Here is a 20,151-nt window from a genome sequence, read left to right on the forward strand (position 1 = left end):
CTAGTATTTGAAAATAATTCTGGTGACTGTTATAATCTTTCGAATATAATTTTGTTATCTTCACCGGGTAAGAATAGAATCTACATATACTCTATCATTCTCAAATTTCATATGTAAAAATATATTGGGGTATGTGATTGATATTGATGTTGTTGTTATCGTTAAATACTTTTCTATATATTAGAAAAGACATGATTTTTGCGTGATTATTTTCTATAAGAAATGGTTGGTTTATTGATATCAATTACATTGTGTGTCTTTTAATAATTTATTTGTATCTTCTACGTGTGCACTCCATGTCATTCAGCGGTTTGTGAGAAACGATACGTTATTTTTTTTCTTTTTTTGTACTTTCGAAGAAGCGTTTCTTCCGTTTCTACATACTTTCATAAGTGTTTTTGTGTTGTTATTGAAGTGTTCTAAATAAATTTAAATTATATATTAGAAAAATCATGGGTTTGACGCGACTGCTTTTTGTCATTTGAGAAATGGTTGATTTACTTTTGTCATTTAAATTGCGTGTCTTTTGATAGTTTACTTAATCTTAACGTGTCCATTGCATGCCATTCATCGTTTGTGAGAGACAACGCATTAGCTTTTCACTTTATTTGTTTATAAATAAGTGTTTCTTCAGTTTCTACATGATTTCTGTGTTGTTATTGTGGTGTCTAGTACTTTCTATGTGATTTAAATTGTATATTAGAAAGGTCATGATTTCAATGTGATTTTGTTGTCGTTTAAGAAATGATTGGTTTATCGATGTCATTTACGTTATGTGTTTTTAATAGCTTGTTTATATCTTAACACGTTCATTGCATATTATCCGTCGTTTTGTGAAAGACAGTGCATTAACCTTTTTACTTTCTTCGTTTATATTTTTGAAGAAACGTTTCTTCAATCTCTACGGGCATTCAGAAAAATACGTTTTTGTGTTGTTATTGAGGAGTGTTAATACTTTCTATGTAATTTTAACCATATATTAGAAAAATCATGATTTCGACTTGACTATTTTGTTTTTCATTTAAGAAATGATTGACTTATTGGTATTATTTATGTTACATGTCTTTTAATAGTTTACTTATATCTCATTGTGTCTATTACATGTCATCAACTATTTATTTTTTAGAGATAACATATTAATTTTTTTTCTTTATATGTACTTTTGATCAAGTGTTTTTCAATTTCTACATGCTTTCATAAGTGTTTTTATGTATATTATTGGAGTGTTCTAATACTTTCTATGTATTTTAAACTATCTATTAGAAAATATATAATTTCAACCTGATTGTTTTCTGTTATTTAAGAAGTGATTGATTTATCGATTCCATTTACACTATGTGTCTTTTAATAGGTTATTAGTTACCTCATTTTAATAAGTGTGGGATTCTTCAGATGCCCAAGGGTATTTTGGTCAATGTCACTTTGGTTGTCTGGGGTATTTTAGGTATTTCACCGTCTTTTCCATTGAAAATTTCAAGTGTGTGCTGCATCTGCAATGCTACTTTACCGACTATCTGGTTCTTCCTATGCTCAAGCGCTCTGGTCTTCTTCTCATATTCCATCTTCATCTTGAGTTGTAATCAGGTGACCATTTTTTCGTCTATTCTTTCGTGATAATTGTTTTCTCCTATTATTTTCTCTTATTGCACTTGTTTGTGGGTAAATTTTTCATGGATTCTTACCTGAGTATGTTTATGTGACTATATATAAATTGATACTTCAACTACTGATTTGGATGATTATTGTTTGGTGACTCTTCTGATTAACTTTCTCATGTATTTTGTTTTAGAAAATAGCTGATGGAAATACCCTAATGGTGTTTTCTTAGAATTATCTTTTAGTACAAACTAATTACAGAATTAGTCCTGTGTTGGAGAAAATCTGAGGCAAAAGTTGTTCGGCTAACTATTGGTATGTGTCAACTTCTGGTATTTGGTGATTCCTCAAGCGTAGGAAGAAATATCATTTTGCTTGAGATAATCTCTTCGGACTCCACTTGTGAAATTACACTTGATACTTTGTTTTTAATTGAGGTAATCCTTGATCCTTCGGTAGGAAATTCACCTTATTAGAGCAATCAAAGAAGTAGAATCAAAGAAGGGTCTAAGACCTCAAGATCTTGGGTTAAATCTTTCTAGAAGAAGATTGATAGTCAATATGAACATTTCGGAATGTGGCGGCCTTGGATAGTACATCCGGAATGCTGTCAAACGCAAATCTAGAATACATTTTTGCAAAGATTATGGTTTGGACTTAGGCTATGAAGTGTTACTCAAGAAGGTCATTTAAAGAGGGACATGCTTCCCTATGAAGTGAAAAAACTTTGCTGCTTGCCTAGAAAAAATATATTTTAAAAGCAATTTTGTACCAAATGAACTGCAAATGTTAAAGCTATAAGATAATCAAGATTTTTCTTATCGAGTTATCAGTTCTATGATAATTTGAGATTTTTTTTAACAAACTAATCTATAACCCAATGTAATAAATTATAATTATACCCTTTGACATATAAGGGCCTTCACTTAGGGTTGATTTTATACTTTTACTTCTCACTGTCTCAAACTCTTAGTTATGTTGTAAAGTGTCTGTGTTTGCTTTTTAGCTGGATGCATTCTGTCAACTCATATGCATAATTTATTTGGTTTGTTACTTTGTTTTCTATATGATTTGTAGTGAAGAAAAATGAAATTCTAACGGCTAAATTAATAACTGAATCGATACAAATTAAATGACATAAACACACAATAATGTAGGGCATGGGCTCGTGCCTTGCACGGGCACACAACATCTCGTATACCTATGTGTTTAGTGCATATCATCTTAATCGTTTTATGAGAGATAACATATTAACTTTTTCTTTCTTTCTTAGTATTTTTGGAGAAACATTTAATTTTTAGGAAATTTCATAAATTTTTACACAAATTTCATCATTAAAACATGAATCTGGGCCCATTTAGAAGGAAGCCCAAATTTTAATGAACATTGGCCCAATTTTAGAAATTAAGATTAGGCCCAAGTCTAACACCATTTACCACTTGCCTGCGAATTTCTCCGTCTAATTTATCGGAAAACTGATTTCCGCCTCTCTCCGGCGACTCTCCGGCGAAATTGAGTTGTGAGTTCCGTTAATCTCTTATTAATTGTTCAAGTTAATTATCTTTTGTTTATCTAGATTTGGATTATTAGTTAGTGGGAGCTGATTTAAGATTAAATTTAAGCTTTTGCAGTGTAACTATTTTTGCGAATAGAAATTAGAATTCAGAGCAGTTGGGTTAGCTATTTTTGCTAATAGAAACGTAATCCTTGACGTGAAATAAAAAGAGGGAAACTTTATTTGTTTTTTACTTCTAAAAATTGAAAAAAAGCCCATCATTTTTAGCTTATACACATGATTTGGAGTGGCGGATTACGGTAGAAGTTTAGTAGATAGTTGAGTGTTGTGTTGTTTTCCTGCGTGTTAGGCTTGATGGTAGTTTGATGCCCATACCTGTTTCTCCTTATAAAATAGTATAGGCAATTTTGCATAGTTTCCTAACCTTCGATTTATGTTCCTAAAAATTGTGTTTTGGTTTCGCATTAATTTGTTGTTGGTACTGTTTCATTTTATTGTATGCTATGTAATGCTACTTCTAGTACTTGTTATAGTATCTCTTTTCTTTTGTATGCTCTTTGATATGTGTTTCTTGAGTTGGGGTCTTTCGGAAACAACCTATCTACCTTTGTGAGGTAGGATAGGGTCTGGATACACTCTACCCTCCCTTACTCCACCATGTGGGACTACACCGGGTACATTCTTGTTGATGATGATTACTGCTTATTTTGCAAAAAAAATAAAATGGTTTCATGCTATCACCTATAGGATATAATCAACCTACATTACATGGATTTGTTTGTGCCCATGTACTGAATAGAGGTGTGTGCAATTATTCAGTACTGAATGTGATTTAGATAGTTTTACTTTTCGTACTTGAGTTTCAGTTTTGTATACTGAATGTGGGCTTGTGTCTTACAGAGTTCAAAGTCATCATATACCAACAATGCCTCACAGAGCTCGACCTATGGCAGGTCTCCTGCTGTTTACTGGACTTAACGTTGTTTTGGTCTCAACTATAACTCCTGTCTATGATTTCGTGTGCTTCCATCCATATTGGGAAAGAAGAGTAAGACTTGTTACCATCATATCCACAATCAAACTGAAGACAATTCTTCGTTTCAGCAATCATAAGCTTCTATTAGTGCTTTTCCATTTCTTCCATGTTTATGATTCTCTGGCCAAGCTATTTTCCATGATGAGACATTTATTTGAATAAAGGTTTTTGCTATTTATATCACTTTTTTCATAGAACTTGAGTCATTTTGCCATCTTCACATAAATCATAAAATTATCTTCAACATGTTCAAAGCTGCTGCAGCTTTAGTGCAGCAGTTGATTATGTTACTGATCCAGAGAAAAGTTGCTTTTAGTAAAAGAACACCTTTGAGTTTGAGTAGGTGTTTTCTTGAAGATTGATAATGCTCTAAGTTCAGAGTATTACTTTTGTCTTTGTCCTCTTTCTCCCATATTACTGAACTTATTTTGTAAATCTATTTCAGAGAGAGCATCGGTGTCAGGAACGTGAAGCAGCTCTGAGAAGTTCAACATCTGCTCAAGTCTGATATCAAGGTCGGAGATTCTGTATAGCAGATTATCTTAATTTAACTTGGTCATGACACAAAACTTACTTACATTCAGAGAAAGGTATTTAAAGAAACGAAAGAAGTTGGAGCCCTTCACGCGCTTCTGGTCTATATTCTGCACACCAGTTTTTGTTGTTCCGCTGGTACAATATGGAGTCACAATTTCAAGTTGAGCTGGCTTACACTTGGAACAGAGAAAGATGAAGACATACACATCTTACTAGCGTACTTGTTCTCTTCGAAAAGAATTGCGACAGAAGCTCTTTTTTTTGGTTTTGTTTTCTGAGGAAACTGTTGTTCCATCTTTATTGGTGAGTGTTTGGCTGTCTGAATCTGGAAGTTTGAGAATTGAAATATCTTGGGTGGTTTCACGTTTCTTAATCTCTATGCTTTCCATGTATTTTTAGAGGCTTCTAGAACGTTTTCGAGACTGATTTGATGCATGGCTGTTGATAAAGTTAATGGTACCTATTAATCTTACAAGACATAGAGAGGCTTTCCTACTTTGACATAACCTGTTCATTTTAGTTTAATCACAATTTCATTTTGCTCTTTTTTCTGATTAATAAAAGATAAATGTGTTGGACATGGTTGCCAATCTAGCTTCCACTTTTATCTTTCTCTCTTAACAAATTTAGTTGGAGATTTCTCCTATGGTATCGGTAAGGTTTGCATACACATTATCCTCCCGAGACCTCACTAGGGGGACAACAGTAGGTATGTTGTTGGTTTTGTGATTGAATTTGCATTTGACACAGATATAGTAATGGGACCCTAAACACATTCCACCAAGTTTTTCACAGAGGGAATTCAGTATTTAAAGACGTAAACACATAAAAATGTTAAAACAGAATTCAAACATCTACTATTTATACATAAAAAATCATTTCGACCTTGTAGGTAAAATGTAATATTCCGACAAATCGGGTTCATATAAACCCCTTTTCTTCGAAACACAAGTTACAATAATGACATTGATACATCTTAAATCCGTGAAGAGCAAGAACAGCATCATGGAGAATCCAGTTAAAAAAGAGGAAATTGATGATATTTGTCAAATGTTCATCCTGCAACTAATGTATAATTTGATAAGTACAAAAAAGAAACTAGAGCCACTTTTGTCAAGAATAAGGATATCATCAATTCAACAAGTCAGAAGTGTCTTCTTAAATGGATCAGATTGAAACAACATGTTTTCCAATACTCTATTTGGAAATACATTGTCAGCTTTCATTCTATCAGCAATTCCATAACAAGGAGCTTTGGCATTGATATAGGCCTGAATAAGACACTGGAACTGGTGAATTCGACAAACATATCCAGCTTGTCTCATTTTGTAAAATATCTTTTCGGTATCATGAACGTCGCCTCTCTTTGCATATTCTTCCATCACAGCCACATAAGAAGTAAATTTCGGTTTCAAGCAGGTAACATGTGCAGCTTTTTGCAAAATAGTGTCTGCTTTCTCCACTTCTCCTGCTTTAATATAAAGTCTTATAAGGCCATCCCAAGTTAATGGCCCGATCGGGCAGCCACTCTCCGACATCCGCTTGACGAGATCTTTTCCTTTGGCCAGCATCTTATGACTTGCATAAATACACAACAGAGGATAATAATGCTTTGATGTAAGATGTTTTCCTTCTTTTGACATCTTATCAAAGACAGCTTCAGCTTCCTCAATTTTATGCAGTTTACCAAAAGCTTCAATAGCAGTCATGCAATCAATAATCCGTGCATTAGGCTCACATAGTTGCCAGATTCTGCGCACATCATCAACCTTTTTAAGATTTGCATAAAGAGCAATCAAATGCCGACAGACCATATGGTTTTCCTCTATCTCTCCTTCCATTTGTTTGAGTACATTCTCTGCCTTTCCTACAAGACCACCAAAGATATAATGCTTCGCAATGATGCTTTTTGTATACATTTTAGGTTCCATCCCTTCAGCCTTCATGGTCTCAATAATTTGCTCCATTCCAGCAATATCATTAGATTGACCCTTAGCATCTATAAGTATTTGGTAAATGATGTCAGTTGGCTTTACGTTTTCCTTTTTCATTAGCAAGAGAACATCCACAATCTTCGTTTTATCTTTCTTATATAGAAGGAGCAAGTGACTGCAAACAGAGCTTGTGAGTGGGAATCCAAGGTTCCTCATTTTGTTAAATATCTCCTCAGATTTCTTCATGTAACCTTTATAAGCACAATTGGCCAATAGACTTAGATAAACAACTTCAGATCTGAAAGACTTCGGTACTCTCTCCACATAAGTTTCTGCCTTGTGTATACCATGGACTTTGGCAATTAAATCAACATGAGAAGCATAATCTTTATCAGTAAATATAAGTTGCCTTTTCAACTCCAACCACTCAAAGAGCTGCCAAGAGAAGGAAAAATATACTCAATTAACAGCGACATAGCAATAAACTAATCAAATGCTACAAGCTCTTATTGAATTATTGTTACATGAAGCTTAAACAAGTGCATAACTCCAAAACCAAATCCGATGAGTAATAAACATGAGTTATTGGAAATTTTGTTCTCCGAACCATAATACTTAATATTTCTCATATAAGTCATCTTCCAACAAATTCATATGTAAACACAAGCTGACATGGCAACTCAAAAAGAAACAAAAGATCCACACCACAAAATCTTCAATATAGCCAAGAGGGCAAGAAAGGAAAGCCCAATACAACCCATGTTAAAGCGCATAGTGATGAACTCGTCCATGTTACAATAAATAGTTAAAATCAAAATTTAAATTTTCCATATATTATTCAAAGTATCCAATCCAAAGAGAGACTCTCACATTGAAACATGATTTGATAAAAAGAAAAAGCCCAAAAACATGCACACAACCAGCAAAGAGTTCTGCAGCAATTTTGTTCGCTTAGCATGTAGTGTTTTAAGATGCTGCTGTCTCCGAAGGAGACCATCAATAAAAGGTCTCTGATCTTGTTGTAACGATTTTTTTATAAAAAACCATCAATCAAAATAGAATGCTTCTGGAAAGAATGCCAGTAGTAATTAGGAAAGATTTGCTTATATGTACCACTTCAAACTAGTTGTAATATCTCTATCTAAAGGGAGATGCAGCTTGTGGCATATTCTGAATTATACGATAATCAGTAATCTCTATCAAGTCTTCACGCTTAATTAATTTCATTTGCCTAAGCATTGCTCAAACTGGAATATAAGTGAACTTGTAAAAACTGACACTATAAATGAACAAAATATAAAACCAAAAAGAATACCTGCAACGCCCTCTTATACATGTGTCGTCTACGAAGATAAATCCTGATGAAAGTTATTTCTGTTCTTGTCAAATCATTTCCATTTTCAATCCATTCATCCATAACTCTATCAAGAGATAGAACCGGTGCAGCTGTAATAGCTTTTAACAATTCCATGGGAACATTTTCTCTCAGAGATTCTCCTTGTCTAGCATCAGACTCGCTATCAGACAACTCTAGTTTGTCGTGAGGCATTTCCACATCTTCACCATCAACATCATCCTTACAGAGCTCAGCCTCTACATTTTTCTCTAGCATGCCTTTGGTTACAGTAGGACCCATGAGCTCTGAGAACTCATCGTCCAAGTTACTATCTATCTCACTACTGCTCTTTGTGCCAACCAAAGAAAAGAAATTTTTTTGCCATCCCAAGAACAATTTGGAAGAACCATGTGCCGTCTTGCAGAATCCCCTAAAAGAAAGATATTGATCCGATATTTCATTTGAAATCCCTTCACTGTTTCCTTCTGAATATCTACCGGTTACTTTGTTCATCATACAACTAATTCGAGAAGATCTTGATATAAATCCTTGTTTCCTGAATTACATGACCAAATTCATCCATTACTTTTCCGTTATTTAAGTCAGAAAAGCTTTCTATTGAGAGAAGGAATGCAAAAACATACACACAGATCATAGAACAGAGCAAATGAAATCTCGAGGCCAATTTATGTCCTACATAAATTGTAATATGTAACAGCATTCTTATGACATATTTCTGAAATTTCCAATTAAAAGTGGAAAATGCACAAGAATTTCTTTCCTGTTTGTATCACCAAATTATGAGGCTAATGAAACAAAAAATTCGCTTTTCCTAGCCACTACAACTTACATTTCCTACTTAGATTACAAATTCATGTCACCAGCCAATTTTAACCTACATTTTTCTTACAGGATACTTTAAGTAGAGCACTATACCTACTTCCATACAAATTCTCTCTAGCTCAAACAACTGATCCCCCTCCCCCCATATAAATAGTTACCCAAAAAAGGTGATTGCATATGTTAATGTGATTCTCCAAAAGAATATACAATGTAATAAGATAAAGTACAAAATAACTTTCTTTATAACTATGGTGTCCGGGCAGCTTGCGTGACCTGCTAGCTCCCACCAATACAAGTACCGGATAACTCTATCCGCCAATGCTCGGATATATGGAAACACAAATAACATTTCTAGTAGTGAAAGATAGAGACTTTTAGTCACAAGGAACAAAAAATGTATAGAACCCAAAAAATGCAGCAAAATATGTAAATGGAGAAAGATCACTTCGAGAAAAGCACAAAGAACATCTTTTTTTAAATAATCATGATTGTTCGGGCCAGCTTTCTCGCACCTACACTAATTCTAGAGGTACCTGTTAGCTTCAACTGACACAAGTATCAGGTAACTCTATCCATCGAGACTCGGACAAATGTGAAGTACAAAGAACAAAAAAACAAACCCCAAAATGCAGAATGAGAGAAAAAGGAGAAAGCTTACTTGAGGGAAGAAGATGATCGACGAATCGCCCACATACTGATTTTCAGAATTCTTGATTTGGGGAGAAACAAGAATACTAAATAGAATATTGAGAGACTTAAACCCTAAACCCCTAATTCATTTTGATTCTCTTTGTTCCATTTTACCTGTAATTTTGTAATGATTTATTTAAAATCATAAATTTCGAAAGTTTTTTATTATACTTGTGCTCAATCAAATAAGTTTAAGTGAAATGGTGATTAGTGTTTTATAGATTTAATTTCTTTAACATGTCAAAATATTTAATTTAGATACATAAGTTTTGTTGCAATTCATGAACACTTTACTTCCTAATACAGTGTTTTATTAGACACTTCCAATTTCAAGTTTAATTTTTCTTTTTTATGTGTATTTTTATTCGTCTATTATGTAATTAAATCTATATAAAATATATCGTCTACTCTAATTATATGCTTATGCCTCACTAAGGAACCCTAGAATTTTTTTTATTTGAAGTTGATATATGTGTATAATTAAAGGTGGATTCGAACCTCTCCTAAAAGAATGAAAAGAACAACTCCTTTATAAACTTGCTCAAGAGTTGGTTAAATTTGGTTCCTCCCCCCCCCCCTCCCCCCCCCCCTCCTATATTATCTTTTGTTTCTTTAGTGGGATTCCAATACTACATGCAATCAAACTTTGAATCTCAAAAAGATTGGTGTTTAAAGTTTTGATACTGTTATCAATTATCATTTTGGATAGCATCATAGATTCATTGGATAGGATATGATGTCATTGTACGGAGAACATTAAAGATTTAGAACAATATGAAGAATAATAATATCAAATATATGTGATAAAATAGTCATGCACAAATTGAATTAAACTCCATTTTTATGAAGATAAATTTTTGAAGTTCTTGAGTACCCGATGATTTCATGTGGAATGACCTTACCATAAACATAGGTATAAACTAAAGAGCTCTTGTTTGTGTTATTATATAACAGTTCACTTCCGCTCTTCCCTCCTTTCTAATACGAGTTTCCTTAATATAATGTCATATATATGTATCATTTTTCACAAACTTGCCCGATCGAGAAATCTATGAAGTGGCCTCCTTGACAATGTGTAATGTACGTTACAATAATTTTAACTACGCATAAACAATGTAACTTTTTACTAAAGAAAATTCAGATGAACCCCTCAACTTTACTTGATTTCGCCTACGTAAAGAAGTGATATTTACTAAAAATATGTCTCGATATCTTTCTATTGTTTTAGTCAAATTCGTCATTTGTTTCATTTTTCTACCGAACATTAAATCAATGAATAGGAAGCTTCATTAATTTCATATAAATGAATAATAGAGTATATGTTATGTACACCGACAAATTAGAGAATTTTTGCATTATTCGATTAAGTAACATATAGACAGCGTCTCATTAACCTAATAAGGTAGCTCGAAAAATAAATCAAATAACATGCATTAACTATACGTAGTCATTTTCATTCAGATTTTATGACAATAAATCACACCAAATTGTGAGGGCATTAAACATTCAGAAAAGAATATAGAAAAAGGAAAATAAAATAAGCTTTTAATGTTGCTGCTTGGATTAGTGAACCACATTAAAACTTGTCCACCCATGATGTCAACTCTTCAAACATTAAATAACACAATAGCCTGTTAATATTATTTGTATTTAATTTTTTTTGCTAAAAAAAATAATTATAAGAAATATCTGCATAATAGTCATTTACTCTCATAAATCACATCTTAATTAACACTCTATTAATTAGGTGTGTAACAATTTTTTTTTATTTTTTAACACTTTCAAATATCTTAGTTCGTCAAAATGTAGAATATCTGAAAAATTACATGATATATATATACTATTGAATCACCTTAGTCTAGTGAAAATTCTGATTCCGCTACGTGCGGTTGAGATTTGCCAGGCAAATGATTTTTAGTCCACATGGTGTGTTAGTGGTCATTACAGTTGTAAGATCAGTAGAAGTTAGGCAACTGCCACCTACCTTTTCTATGATGTCTAGTAACTATATGGTTAATCACTAGGTGAACTGTGACACCTACTTTTTTTTAATTTCTGCTACCTAAGTTTTTTGTTTCTTTAAAGTCTTCCCCACATTATTCATTGACTCTGTCAACCAAGTCAATATATATACTCCGTAATTGTAAAGATTGGATCAGTTTGTATACATTTCGACTAATTCTGATATCTTCTAGAAAAATAAAGGTTCGTCGAACGAGTAAGAAGGCTAATAGCTAGGAAGTGGTCAAGGACGGTTCTCAAAGTCATTCGGTTTACGTGAAGTTAAGGCTGTGATCCGAGGGCGTAAAGCGAGATATTGAGTATACTGTGACAGATAAAATGGATTGATTAATATTTTTACTTCTAACTCAAATTTAAACCTACTTTATTAATCAGTGGACCACACCCTTAAGTGCCATGTAAACAAGTTATTATTGGGATAGAAGTTTAAAGAGGGAACCATAGTCCTGACAAAATCTTGGATGAAATTGAGGATATACTTTGTATTCACCCTCATTTTTAACTAGCTTTCAATATTTTTTAATAAATTTAGTCAATTCTTTTTGAACTATTTTTTATACTTTTGGTTTCTTGGAAAAGTGGTCTTATTATATATGAGGTAGATATAAAAAGAAAGTAGTGTTGTTTGTCTTTCATTGTCACTTGAGGAAAAATCAAGATTGGTATTACCAAAGTTTATAAAATTTGAGTTTTTTAAGGGGAGATTTCTTGCTTAAGTTTTTTTTCTTTTTGTTTAGTGATCAAATCATTCAAATTTTGTTCACCTCTTATTTCTGGTGGGCAATTTACTGTAGTTGGATACCAAAACATTTAAGAAACAACTTCTTTTTGTTGGTTGTTTTCATCTCTCTTTTTTTGTGGTTTTGTGAGTTTCAATAATTAAAGCTTGTCTTGTGTGGTACATCTACCTATCTCCCTCATTTGAAAACTCAGCCAAAATTTTCACAATCTAAGCATTTTTCTTTTTACCCTTTTCACTATATATATAAACTAGTTTCTTGGATTATCTTAGCTTAGTTAAAAAAGCAATCTTTTTTCTTTGAATGCAATGCTTGTTTTCTTGATTTCTTGTTTTTCCTTCATATTACTAGTTTCTAAGTCATTTTTCAAGCCAATGGGAAATTTCTCAAATGTATGGTTTAGTGAAGAACTTGTAAAGTTCTTAGCTTTATGGTTTAGTAAAGGTAGAAATGCTATTAGTTTCTTGAATTTGCCGCTTATGACAGATCATGTTAAGTCAAAACTAGAGAATGTTGTGGAGAAAGAAGAGGGAGTTTCTTTACTGGATTTGCCTGATTTGACATTGGAATGTATTTTTGAGAGGCTTCCACCAAATGGTCTTTGTAATATGACTGCTGTTTGTAGTTCTTTGAGAGAAAAATGCACAAGTGATCATTTGTGGGAGAAACATATGAAGGAAAAATGGGGTGAATTGATTGGTTCTGCTGCTTATAAAGAATGGCAATGCTATGTTGTGTCAAGAAATAAAGCTTCCATCTTGGAGAAATCAAGAAAAAAAAGAGATCTTTATGGGAAATTTTCGAAGATTAGGAAACTTTTATGGAACAGATCAAAAGGAAATGAAGATGACAGCAAGATTGGAAATTCTTCAGAAATGAGCTCAATTATGGATTGGTACCTTTCTCTTGAGACTGGAAAGTTTTGGTTCCCGGCTCAGGTTTTTAACCGCGAGGTAATTGCAGACGAGTTTAACTTTTATACACTGACAATATACGGAATTTTTCATAATGTGAGCGTAAATTTACCTGATGTAGCAGATTTGGTTGAACCAAATGCTGATAGATCATGCTTTTTCTTTTGAAGGTACAGAATGGACATGTTGGTTTTATGTTATCTTGCTATGATGCTGAAGTTAGCTATGATTGTAGAACAAATACTTTTAGTGCAAGGTAATCTTTACACACACATTCGGACAGATTTACTGTTTACATTTTCTAGCCGGTATACACGGAGCTATACGCTCTATGTTTTACATCAGCTGACTATAGTTAGATGTGTTCAAGATTCTTTTTTTTTTCTTTAAGCCCTTTTGCCTAAATGTGAATGAATAAATTTTGCAGGTATCCATCGTACGGGAGGCGAATAATAGAGGATGATATAGAATGGAATAGATTAAGAGCACCAACTGTTGATACTCTTCCTTATGTTCTTCATGTATCAGATTGCTTAGATGATCTAAAACCTGATGATCACATTGAGATTCAGTGGAGAAAAAGCAAAGAGTTTGCTTATGGTGTGTGCTTTTGTCCAAAAACAATTTGTTTTTCATCTTATTAGCATTGAATATACTCGCAAAGTTCTGATCTTTGTTCTGCAGGTTGGTGGTATGGAGTTGTTGGACACTTGGAATCTTGTAGTGGCAGCAAGTTGAATTGCCATTGTCATGCCAGTGGTAAGTTACATAATTTGAAGTTAACTTGTCGAGTCCCAAAAGGGAAGGCGAAAAATTCAAATGCAGGGGTAATAGTTAGGTGTAGTTTCTGGTTTTCCATGATATATAGCTCCAATACAACTTATTTTGAACTATAAAAGAGACATTATTTACTTAATTATGTCTTCAACGAGTACGTACATTAAATGGAAATTTCATGATTACTATTCTCATGACTAGCTACATCGCAGAGACAGTGCTGTTGGAGTTCAAACAGTACACCCCGGGATCGAGGTGGAGGCAGACAGTGATAAACAGAAAGGATCACAGAGAAGTTGGCAATGAAGGAGATGGTTTTTATGGAGGAATCAGAAAGCTTTATAGTGACAAAGAGATTTCATTGTGGAATAGACTCTTGCCTAACAACACTTTGGAATAGCACAAAAACAAAAAGCATTTAAGCTGTTCTCATTGTAAATAGAAAGCAACTTATGGATAGAGCACAATTAGGCTTTAGAATTTTTGCTCTGGTGTGTTTAAATGCATGTACATATAAGACTGAAAGAGGTTAATAGAGCCTTGGAAATGGAGAAACTCTTGGTAGAAATTGCGTCCCCTTTGGTAAACCTTGCAATGTATTAAAGTCGGATTAATCAGGCTAGTGAGCTTTGGATACCGAATGCATAAACCACAAAAAAAGGGTGTTGTAAGAATATGTTTTCTATGCATGATAAAAAGTTTAGTTGTTATGAAGAGATGAAAATAGAAGCTTCTTTCTTATATCTGTTTCCACTTTATTTAAGAGTATATATAGAGATACTTTTGTCCTTTTCTTTTCAATCTTCTTTTCCAACTTGTCATAGATGAAGCTTCAATAAGGTATTTGCTTAGATTTGGGACAATATATTCTCCTAACCTAACACCAGAATATAAGTAAAAAGAAATACTTATTTCCCATGGAAAACATTTTCCTTCGTATCGAGAGCACCATATATATATCAACTTATCAATAAAATTTAACATTTCTTGATCAGGCAGCACCATTTTCATGTATTTAACAAAGAATGACCCAATCAACACTGCATGTTTTCAATTAGACTCCATGTCCAATCGAAGCCCATATCATAATATACATACAACATGTAGAAACAGGCTATTTTCTCAACTAGTACCTAACAACTCTGACATTCACAAAGGAAACCACAAGATTTTGCTTTACAACAGAAGAACAAAATAGCCGGTATTCTTCATCAAGAATCCAGTGGTCAAGCATCCGAGAGCTAACATTTTTCACCGTCTCTTGTATACACCGGTATTTCCCATTTCTTGGTATTCTTTTTAGAATCATCGCTGAGGCTGAGATCATTATCATCCTCTTTCATTGTTTTGATAAATGTTTTCGCTCCCATCAAAATAAGCCTTTCTACCATGAAGAGCTCGTAATTGTTTTCAATCAATGGATCCAAAATGCTGCTATAATTTGAGGAATAGGCTAGCTTGTACCTGCAAATAGTAGGTACAAGAACAAAGATTATAGCAGGCAATAGTTACGGTCTTCCAGAAGATGATCAAATGGATTTTCTCCTATTACGACCAACAGTATTCGTTTATCAAGGAACTTGCTTTTGTCTGGTCATTACAAGTTAAGCAGATATTTTCTTTTTAAGTAAAGGTATAGGCTTGCTAGAGATTTATAAGTGAATACAGAATGTACAGAGCTTTTAGGGCTAGAGCGACATGAGAAGTCACAATTCCTCTAGCCGAACATACTTGATTGGGACTGAAGCATTGTTGTTGTTGTTAAGTAAAGGTATACAAGTCAAGTCTAGCGCTAATCCAAGACAAACTCCCTAAATCAGATGACACAGCAGAACCATCCTATGACCAGGGAGCATCCAGGAACAATTTTTTTTACTAAACAGCCGTACTCTACCCTGCTCTCTATCAAGAAAGCCAGATCCAAATGGTCTGAATGCTCTATATCTCATACGAGACAAAAGGAATGAAGTAGATCCAAGTACAAAGTGATTGGATTTTCTCCAATCCACCCCACACTCTCACTATCTCCCTTATACATGGTTTTATGACATCGAGATCCAAGTCTGCCTCCTCTTCTCCAGCAACTTCAATTTAATCAAGGTATTGCTAAAGATGCAATCAAAAGGATCTAGTTAATTGATGCAAAGTTTTTCAGATAGAAATCTGAAAGTCTCTCAGAAACATTATATTAAACTATGAAGTCCTTACATACTTGTCATCTACATGTTTCAGAGGAAAAAGGCAGTGTACATTGTAGGTACTAGTGTACCGAAGCTAGTTAGTGTTAGGAAGACTATAAGGAAATAAAGTGTTATAAAGCAGAAAGCAACCAAAAGAAACAGTGCATATTACTCTTCTATAGTATACAAAGATCAAGTAGAGGACAGGAAGACTCTAAAAGAGTTGAAAAGATCACTAACCTCACAGCCAGAGGAGAAAAGTAACCTGGTGTCCTCTCATTAGAAGCAATAAAAAGGGTTCGCCCAGGCGGGACCCATTTTGCTATCCTGCATAGAATAAACTCTGCACGTGTATCCCTGTCCAAATGAGGGTGCTTACTTCGTTCAACCCCAAACCTGTCCTTCCTCGTCTTCAGAATATCACCTCTTCGAACATGCATAGCATCATAATCACCAAGCAGCTTCTTGATCTATAGAAAATGATAGAATCCATCAAAACATATTAAGGCGGTAACTTTCACAGCCATTTATGCAACAAAGGAAAACTTAGAAGCATATTATATAAGGAAGCTAATAGAGAAAGAAACTATAATATGCATTTGTTGTTCTAAAACAAAAAAAAGGTTCAAGATATGATGTTTGATCATTAATCCGGTGGACTCAACATATAGAGAAAACATGTCAAAGATGTGACAGCAATCTAGTTCTACTGCTAACAGAAAACAGTGTTAAAGGATTTCATTTTCACACAGATGATAGAGACAAAGTAGATTTAAGTAGTTAAAGGACATGCAGTTAACTAACTTCTTCTGCTGCATATCGTAGTTTTTCCGCGGCCATTGAAGGAAGAAATGAATATGGCAGAAGAATGGAGCTGTGATTTTTCCTATCCTTGCATTCTGCAAACCTGAATGATTACCATGATTAATATATACAGTAAATCTATTAGAACTCAAAACGAGGTCTTATACTTAAAGTCAAAAAAATATAAGCAAATCATCCCCTGCTACAAGCTCCATTTTCTCCTAGAACATGAAAGTTTGCACATGAGCGAGTACCTAACGTCAAACTGGTTTATGAAGGATACAAACCAAAAATAAATAAATTAAACAACTAATACAACTTTTGAGCAGCCGTGAACTAATCTTGGCATAGTATATTTTCTTTTCTGTTTTCCTGTACAGATTAAATACAGGTTTTGCAATCAGAAAAAACAATGGAATTAAATCCATTGATGGAATGGGCTGGATAGTTCCAAATGCTAGGAGGATACTATCCTTCCACTAGAAAAGAAAAAATAGAAAAGAGAAAAGATAAACTCGTGCAACGGCCATCACAATGTCTAATCACTTGAAGGGGGGCAACTTGAGAGAGAGGACGTTTACCAAGAAAGCGGGCTTGCAGTTCGATTGATAAGCAAAATGTTTGAGTACGAACTTTTTTCTTTGAGATCAGTCTTGCTAACTCCTTCAACGTGGGCAACCCCTCTAGAACCTAACTTCATGCTTGTTGCCAGGACATGATGCCACATTTCAGAATTGTCTAAAATTACAGGTACAGTGTCAGAGATGAGGTCCAGATCATACAAAGAATCCATAGCACACGAACTATCCGCCCACCTGACAATTAGATGGACACATAGGAAGTCAGTAAGTTAATATTGTTAAACAATTTATTTTAACAGGTAATCCAGAAATAGATAAAAGTAGCATTCAAATGCTTGTCAAACATATATCACATCAGCATACATAATCTAGTTCTTTGTATCTTAGGCACAACTGAAACAACAATATTGAAACTCTACTTACTCATTACTGAATACGGCCATGCACGACTATAATGTATCACATATATATTCTGCCGTTCTATTAAATTCATCGACGTATATTTTAGATAATTTATAAGAGACATTTTATCAATTTTCTAATGCGTACATTTTACACAGAATTGGATGCAACAATTTGATGAACTCCACCTTGCCATTATTAATGAAAATGTAACTTGCCTCAGAAATGGATGCAACCTAATCAAAGAACTCCAACATGTCACTAATACAGAAAAATTACCTTTCCTCAGTTTCCTCAGAAATTGAATTGCCGGACCCGTGAAGAATTCCTTTCTTGTTGTGGATCGGATTGATACACATCCTCGCAGGCATAACAAATGTTCTGCAACAAGTAGTAGCCTATTATAGGATAAGTAGAACTTTAAATACATCTTTCATAAAAGAAATGCTCGGACTGTTAAAACACATCTTAAAATGCATTGTTTTCTTGCCATAACCAAATGTATGGTTTGTGTCTGGAAGCAACACAAACAACAAATTGTGCACAGAGATATGTGGTTATCCAACTCAACTGTAAGATAATACTAATTGCTGCATGCATGTCAAGTCTTATGTCCATAAGCTTAGTACAGATGATCCTAGGATGTCCATCTTTGAATGGATCAAATTTTCTTTCATCAACATAAACACAAAAGAATAGCAGCTAACAAAGAGTCTATTAGCAAGTGCCCCCTGGAATTGTCAAGGTGCACAAGCTGCCCAGGACACCACGGTTATCAAAAAAGAAGAATAGTATAGTTGCTAACATGTTATACTGCTGCTGTTGTGAAATTTAATCTAAAGATCAAAATCACTCATTGAAACAGCTGACTAATCCATAAGATGCAGACTTCATTCTAGCAAAACATTTGAAGTTTCAGCATACCTCTAACAGAGGAATTAAACTGATCTTTATTATAGAGAACCCAAGAACTAAATCTCCCGAAAACAAACCACGTTGCAAATTGCAACAATCATCAAACTGTATTATTGTAAATTACCTCAATCAACAAATGCTATTAGTACAGTCCCAGGTCAAAAAAGCAACAGTTCTTGTAAATTGTTTCAATCATCACCTATAATACCTATATAACTAAATTGAAGCCCCTCCCTCTTCTTTTATATGATAAGGTGGTCACAATTCAACCGCCAATAAACTGAAAGGACAAAACAAAATTCAGACCACCCCAGTCCCTATACTACGTACAAGATCAACATTTATCTTTTCCAACTCAGGCTTATGTAAAGAATCCACTCAAGCTGAAAGGAAATATATTAACCAAAACTTCTCTTCTTTTTTTATAGCAATCAAGAAGCAAACATCCAGCAAGTAAAACCATCTTCAACATAGAAAAGATTCGAACTTTGCAAACTAGATTTCAACAGAACAACAACAACTATGCCTCAGTCCCAAACAAGTTGTCATTGATATGAACTTCATTTCATATCATCCTCATACTAAAAGGGCAACTTTCGCACTAAGCTCCCTCTATGCACAGGGTCCGTGGAAGGGCCAGACCACAAGAGTCTATTGTAGGCAGTCTCATACTGCATTTCTGCAAGAGACCATTTCCACAGCTCGAACCCCAGAACAGTTTTACAAATTACACTAAGGCTCCCCTTGCATACTAAGTAAACTAAAAGTGAAATTTCAAGAAACCCAAAAGAGGGAAACAAAATTTTACCTCTGAAGAAACATAGCTTCTTCAAGAGCACACCTAAGGCTTGATTCTTGATGACCCAAACCTGCACAAGTATCACAATGTTTTCCAGGACAATCAATTCTATTGCCCCAATAAATATACTTATGAGGCCCATTATGTTGTCTACGATTCTTAGAAAAGACTGGATTTTTTGAGGTTATGGAAGTGGAAAAAGAGAACCCATTTGGGGAAAACAATGTTGAAGCTATGTATAACAAAGTTATGGCTACAATGGAAACTGTAAGTATAAGTGTTGGAGATCTTGGTTTGGTTTTCCCCTTGTGGGTTTTTTGGATCGCCATTTTTTTTTTCTGGTTCTTGAATTACAGAGAAGAAGCAAAGAAATAAGAAGATCTGGATGAACACTCACTTTGGTACCTTCAAATTTTTAAAAGTTTCATTTCAGTACTTAATATCTCTGTTTTAGTTCAAATTAGTCCCTTGCAACAACTTTGGTGGTTAGACAACGTTTTCGTAATGTGTTATATTGTTTTGATGAATA

General features: G+C 34.0%; 4 protein-coding genes across 6 annotated transcripts; 2 read left to right on the plus strand and 2 right to left on the minus strand.

Annotated features, from left to right (window-relative positions):
• Positions 1 to 3,027: 3,027 nt before the first annotated feature.
• On the plus strand, positions 3,028 to 5,088 carry LOC125834418 (uncharacterized). The gene is made up of 3 exons (XM_049513566.1): positions 3,028 to 3,115; positions 4,013 to 4,160; positions 4,594 to 5,088. The coding sequence occupies exons 2-3, from the start codon at positions 4,038 to 4,040 to the stop codon at positions 4,654 to 4,656; spliced, it is 186 nt and encodes a 61-aa protein (XP_049369523.1). The 5' UTR covers positions 3,028 to 3,115; positions 4,013 to 4,037; the 3' UTR covers positions 4,657 to 5,088.
• A 733-nt stretch (positions 5,089 to 5,821) lies between these two features.
• LOC125833942 (pentatricopeptide repeat-containing protein At1g80270, mitochondrial-like) lies at positions 5,822 to 9,542 on the minus strand. The gene is made up of 3 exons (XM_049513110.1): positions 9,457 to 9,542; positions 7,935 to 8,511; positions 5,822 to 7,054 (listed from the first exon to the last, which is right to left on the minus strand). Exons 1-3 carry the CDS (start codon positions 9,489 to 9,491, stop codon positions 5,822 to 5,824), a joined length of 1,845 nt encoding a protein of 614 aa, XP_049369067.1. The 5' UTR covers positions 9,492 to 9,542.
• A 2,718-nt stretch (positions 9,543 to 12,260) lies between these two features.
• Positions 12,261 to 14,682, plus strand: LOC125834402 (F-box protein At2g26850-like). 2 transcript variants are annotated; one of them, XM_049513554.1, is made up of 5 exons: positions 12,261 to 13,203; positions 13,341 to 13,420; positions 13,592 to 13,764; positions 13,849 to 13,923; positions 14,154 to 14,384. In XM_049513554.1, the coding sequence occupies exons 1-5, from the start codon at positions 12,559 to 12,561 to the stop codon at positions 14,339 to 14,341; spliced, it is 1,161 nt and encodes a 386-aa protein (XP_049369511.1). In that variant the 5' UTR covers positions 12,261 to 12,558; the 3' UTR covers positions 14,342 to 14,384. The 2 variants fall into 2 exon arrangements, with proteins under 2 accessions (XP_049369511.1, XP_049369505.1); XM_049513548.1 differs by having other exon boundaries at positions 12,263 to 13,203; positions 13,335 to 13,420; positions 14,154 to 14,682.
• Positions 14,683 to 14,896: 214 nt separating this feature from the next.
• On the minus strand, positions 14,897 to 19,981 carry LOC125834786 (uncharacterized). Of its 2 annotated transcripts, XM_049513940.1 has the most exons (6): positions 19,632 to 19,981; positions 18,188 to 18,289; positions 17,507 to 17,740; positions 16,926 to 17,028; positions 16,362 to 16,591; positions 14,897 to 15,405 (listed from the first exon to the last, which is right to left on the minus strand). In XM_049513940.1, the coding sequence occupies exons 1-6, from the start codon at positions 19,949 to 19,951 to the stop codon at positions 15,183 to 15,185; spliced, it is 1,212 nt and encodes a 403-aa protein (XP_049369897.1). In that variant the 5' UTR covers positions 19,952 to 19,981; the 3' UTR covers positions 14,897 to 15,182. The 2 variants fall into 2 exon arrangements, with proteins under 2 accessions (XP_049369897.1, XP_049369902.1); XM_049513945.1 differs by lacking the exon at positions 18,188 to 18,289.
• Between the last annotated feature and the right edge of the window lie 170 nt (positions 19,982 to 20,151).

Source organism: Solanum verrucosum, unplaced genomic scaffold (genome assembly GCF_900185275.1).
Source record: "Solanum verrucosum unplaced genomic scaffold, falcon-dt-bn FXZP01000285.1, whole genome shotgun sequence".
NCBI lineage: Eukaryota > Viridiplantae > Streptophyta > Magnoliopsida > Solanales > Solanaceae > Solanum > Solanum verrucosum.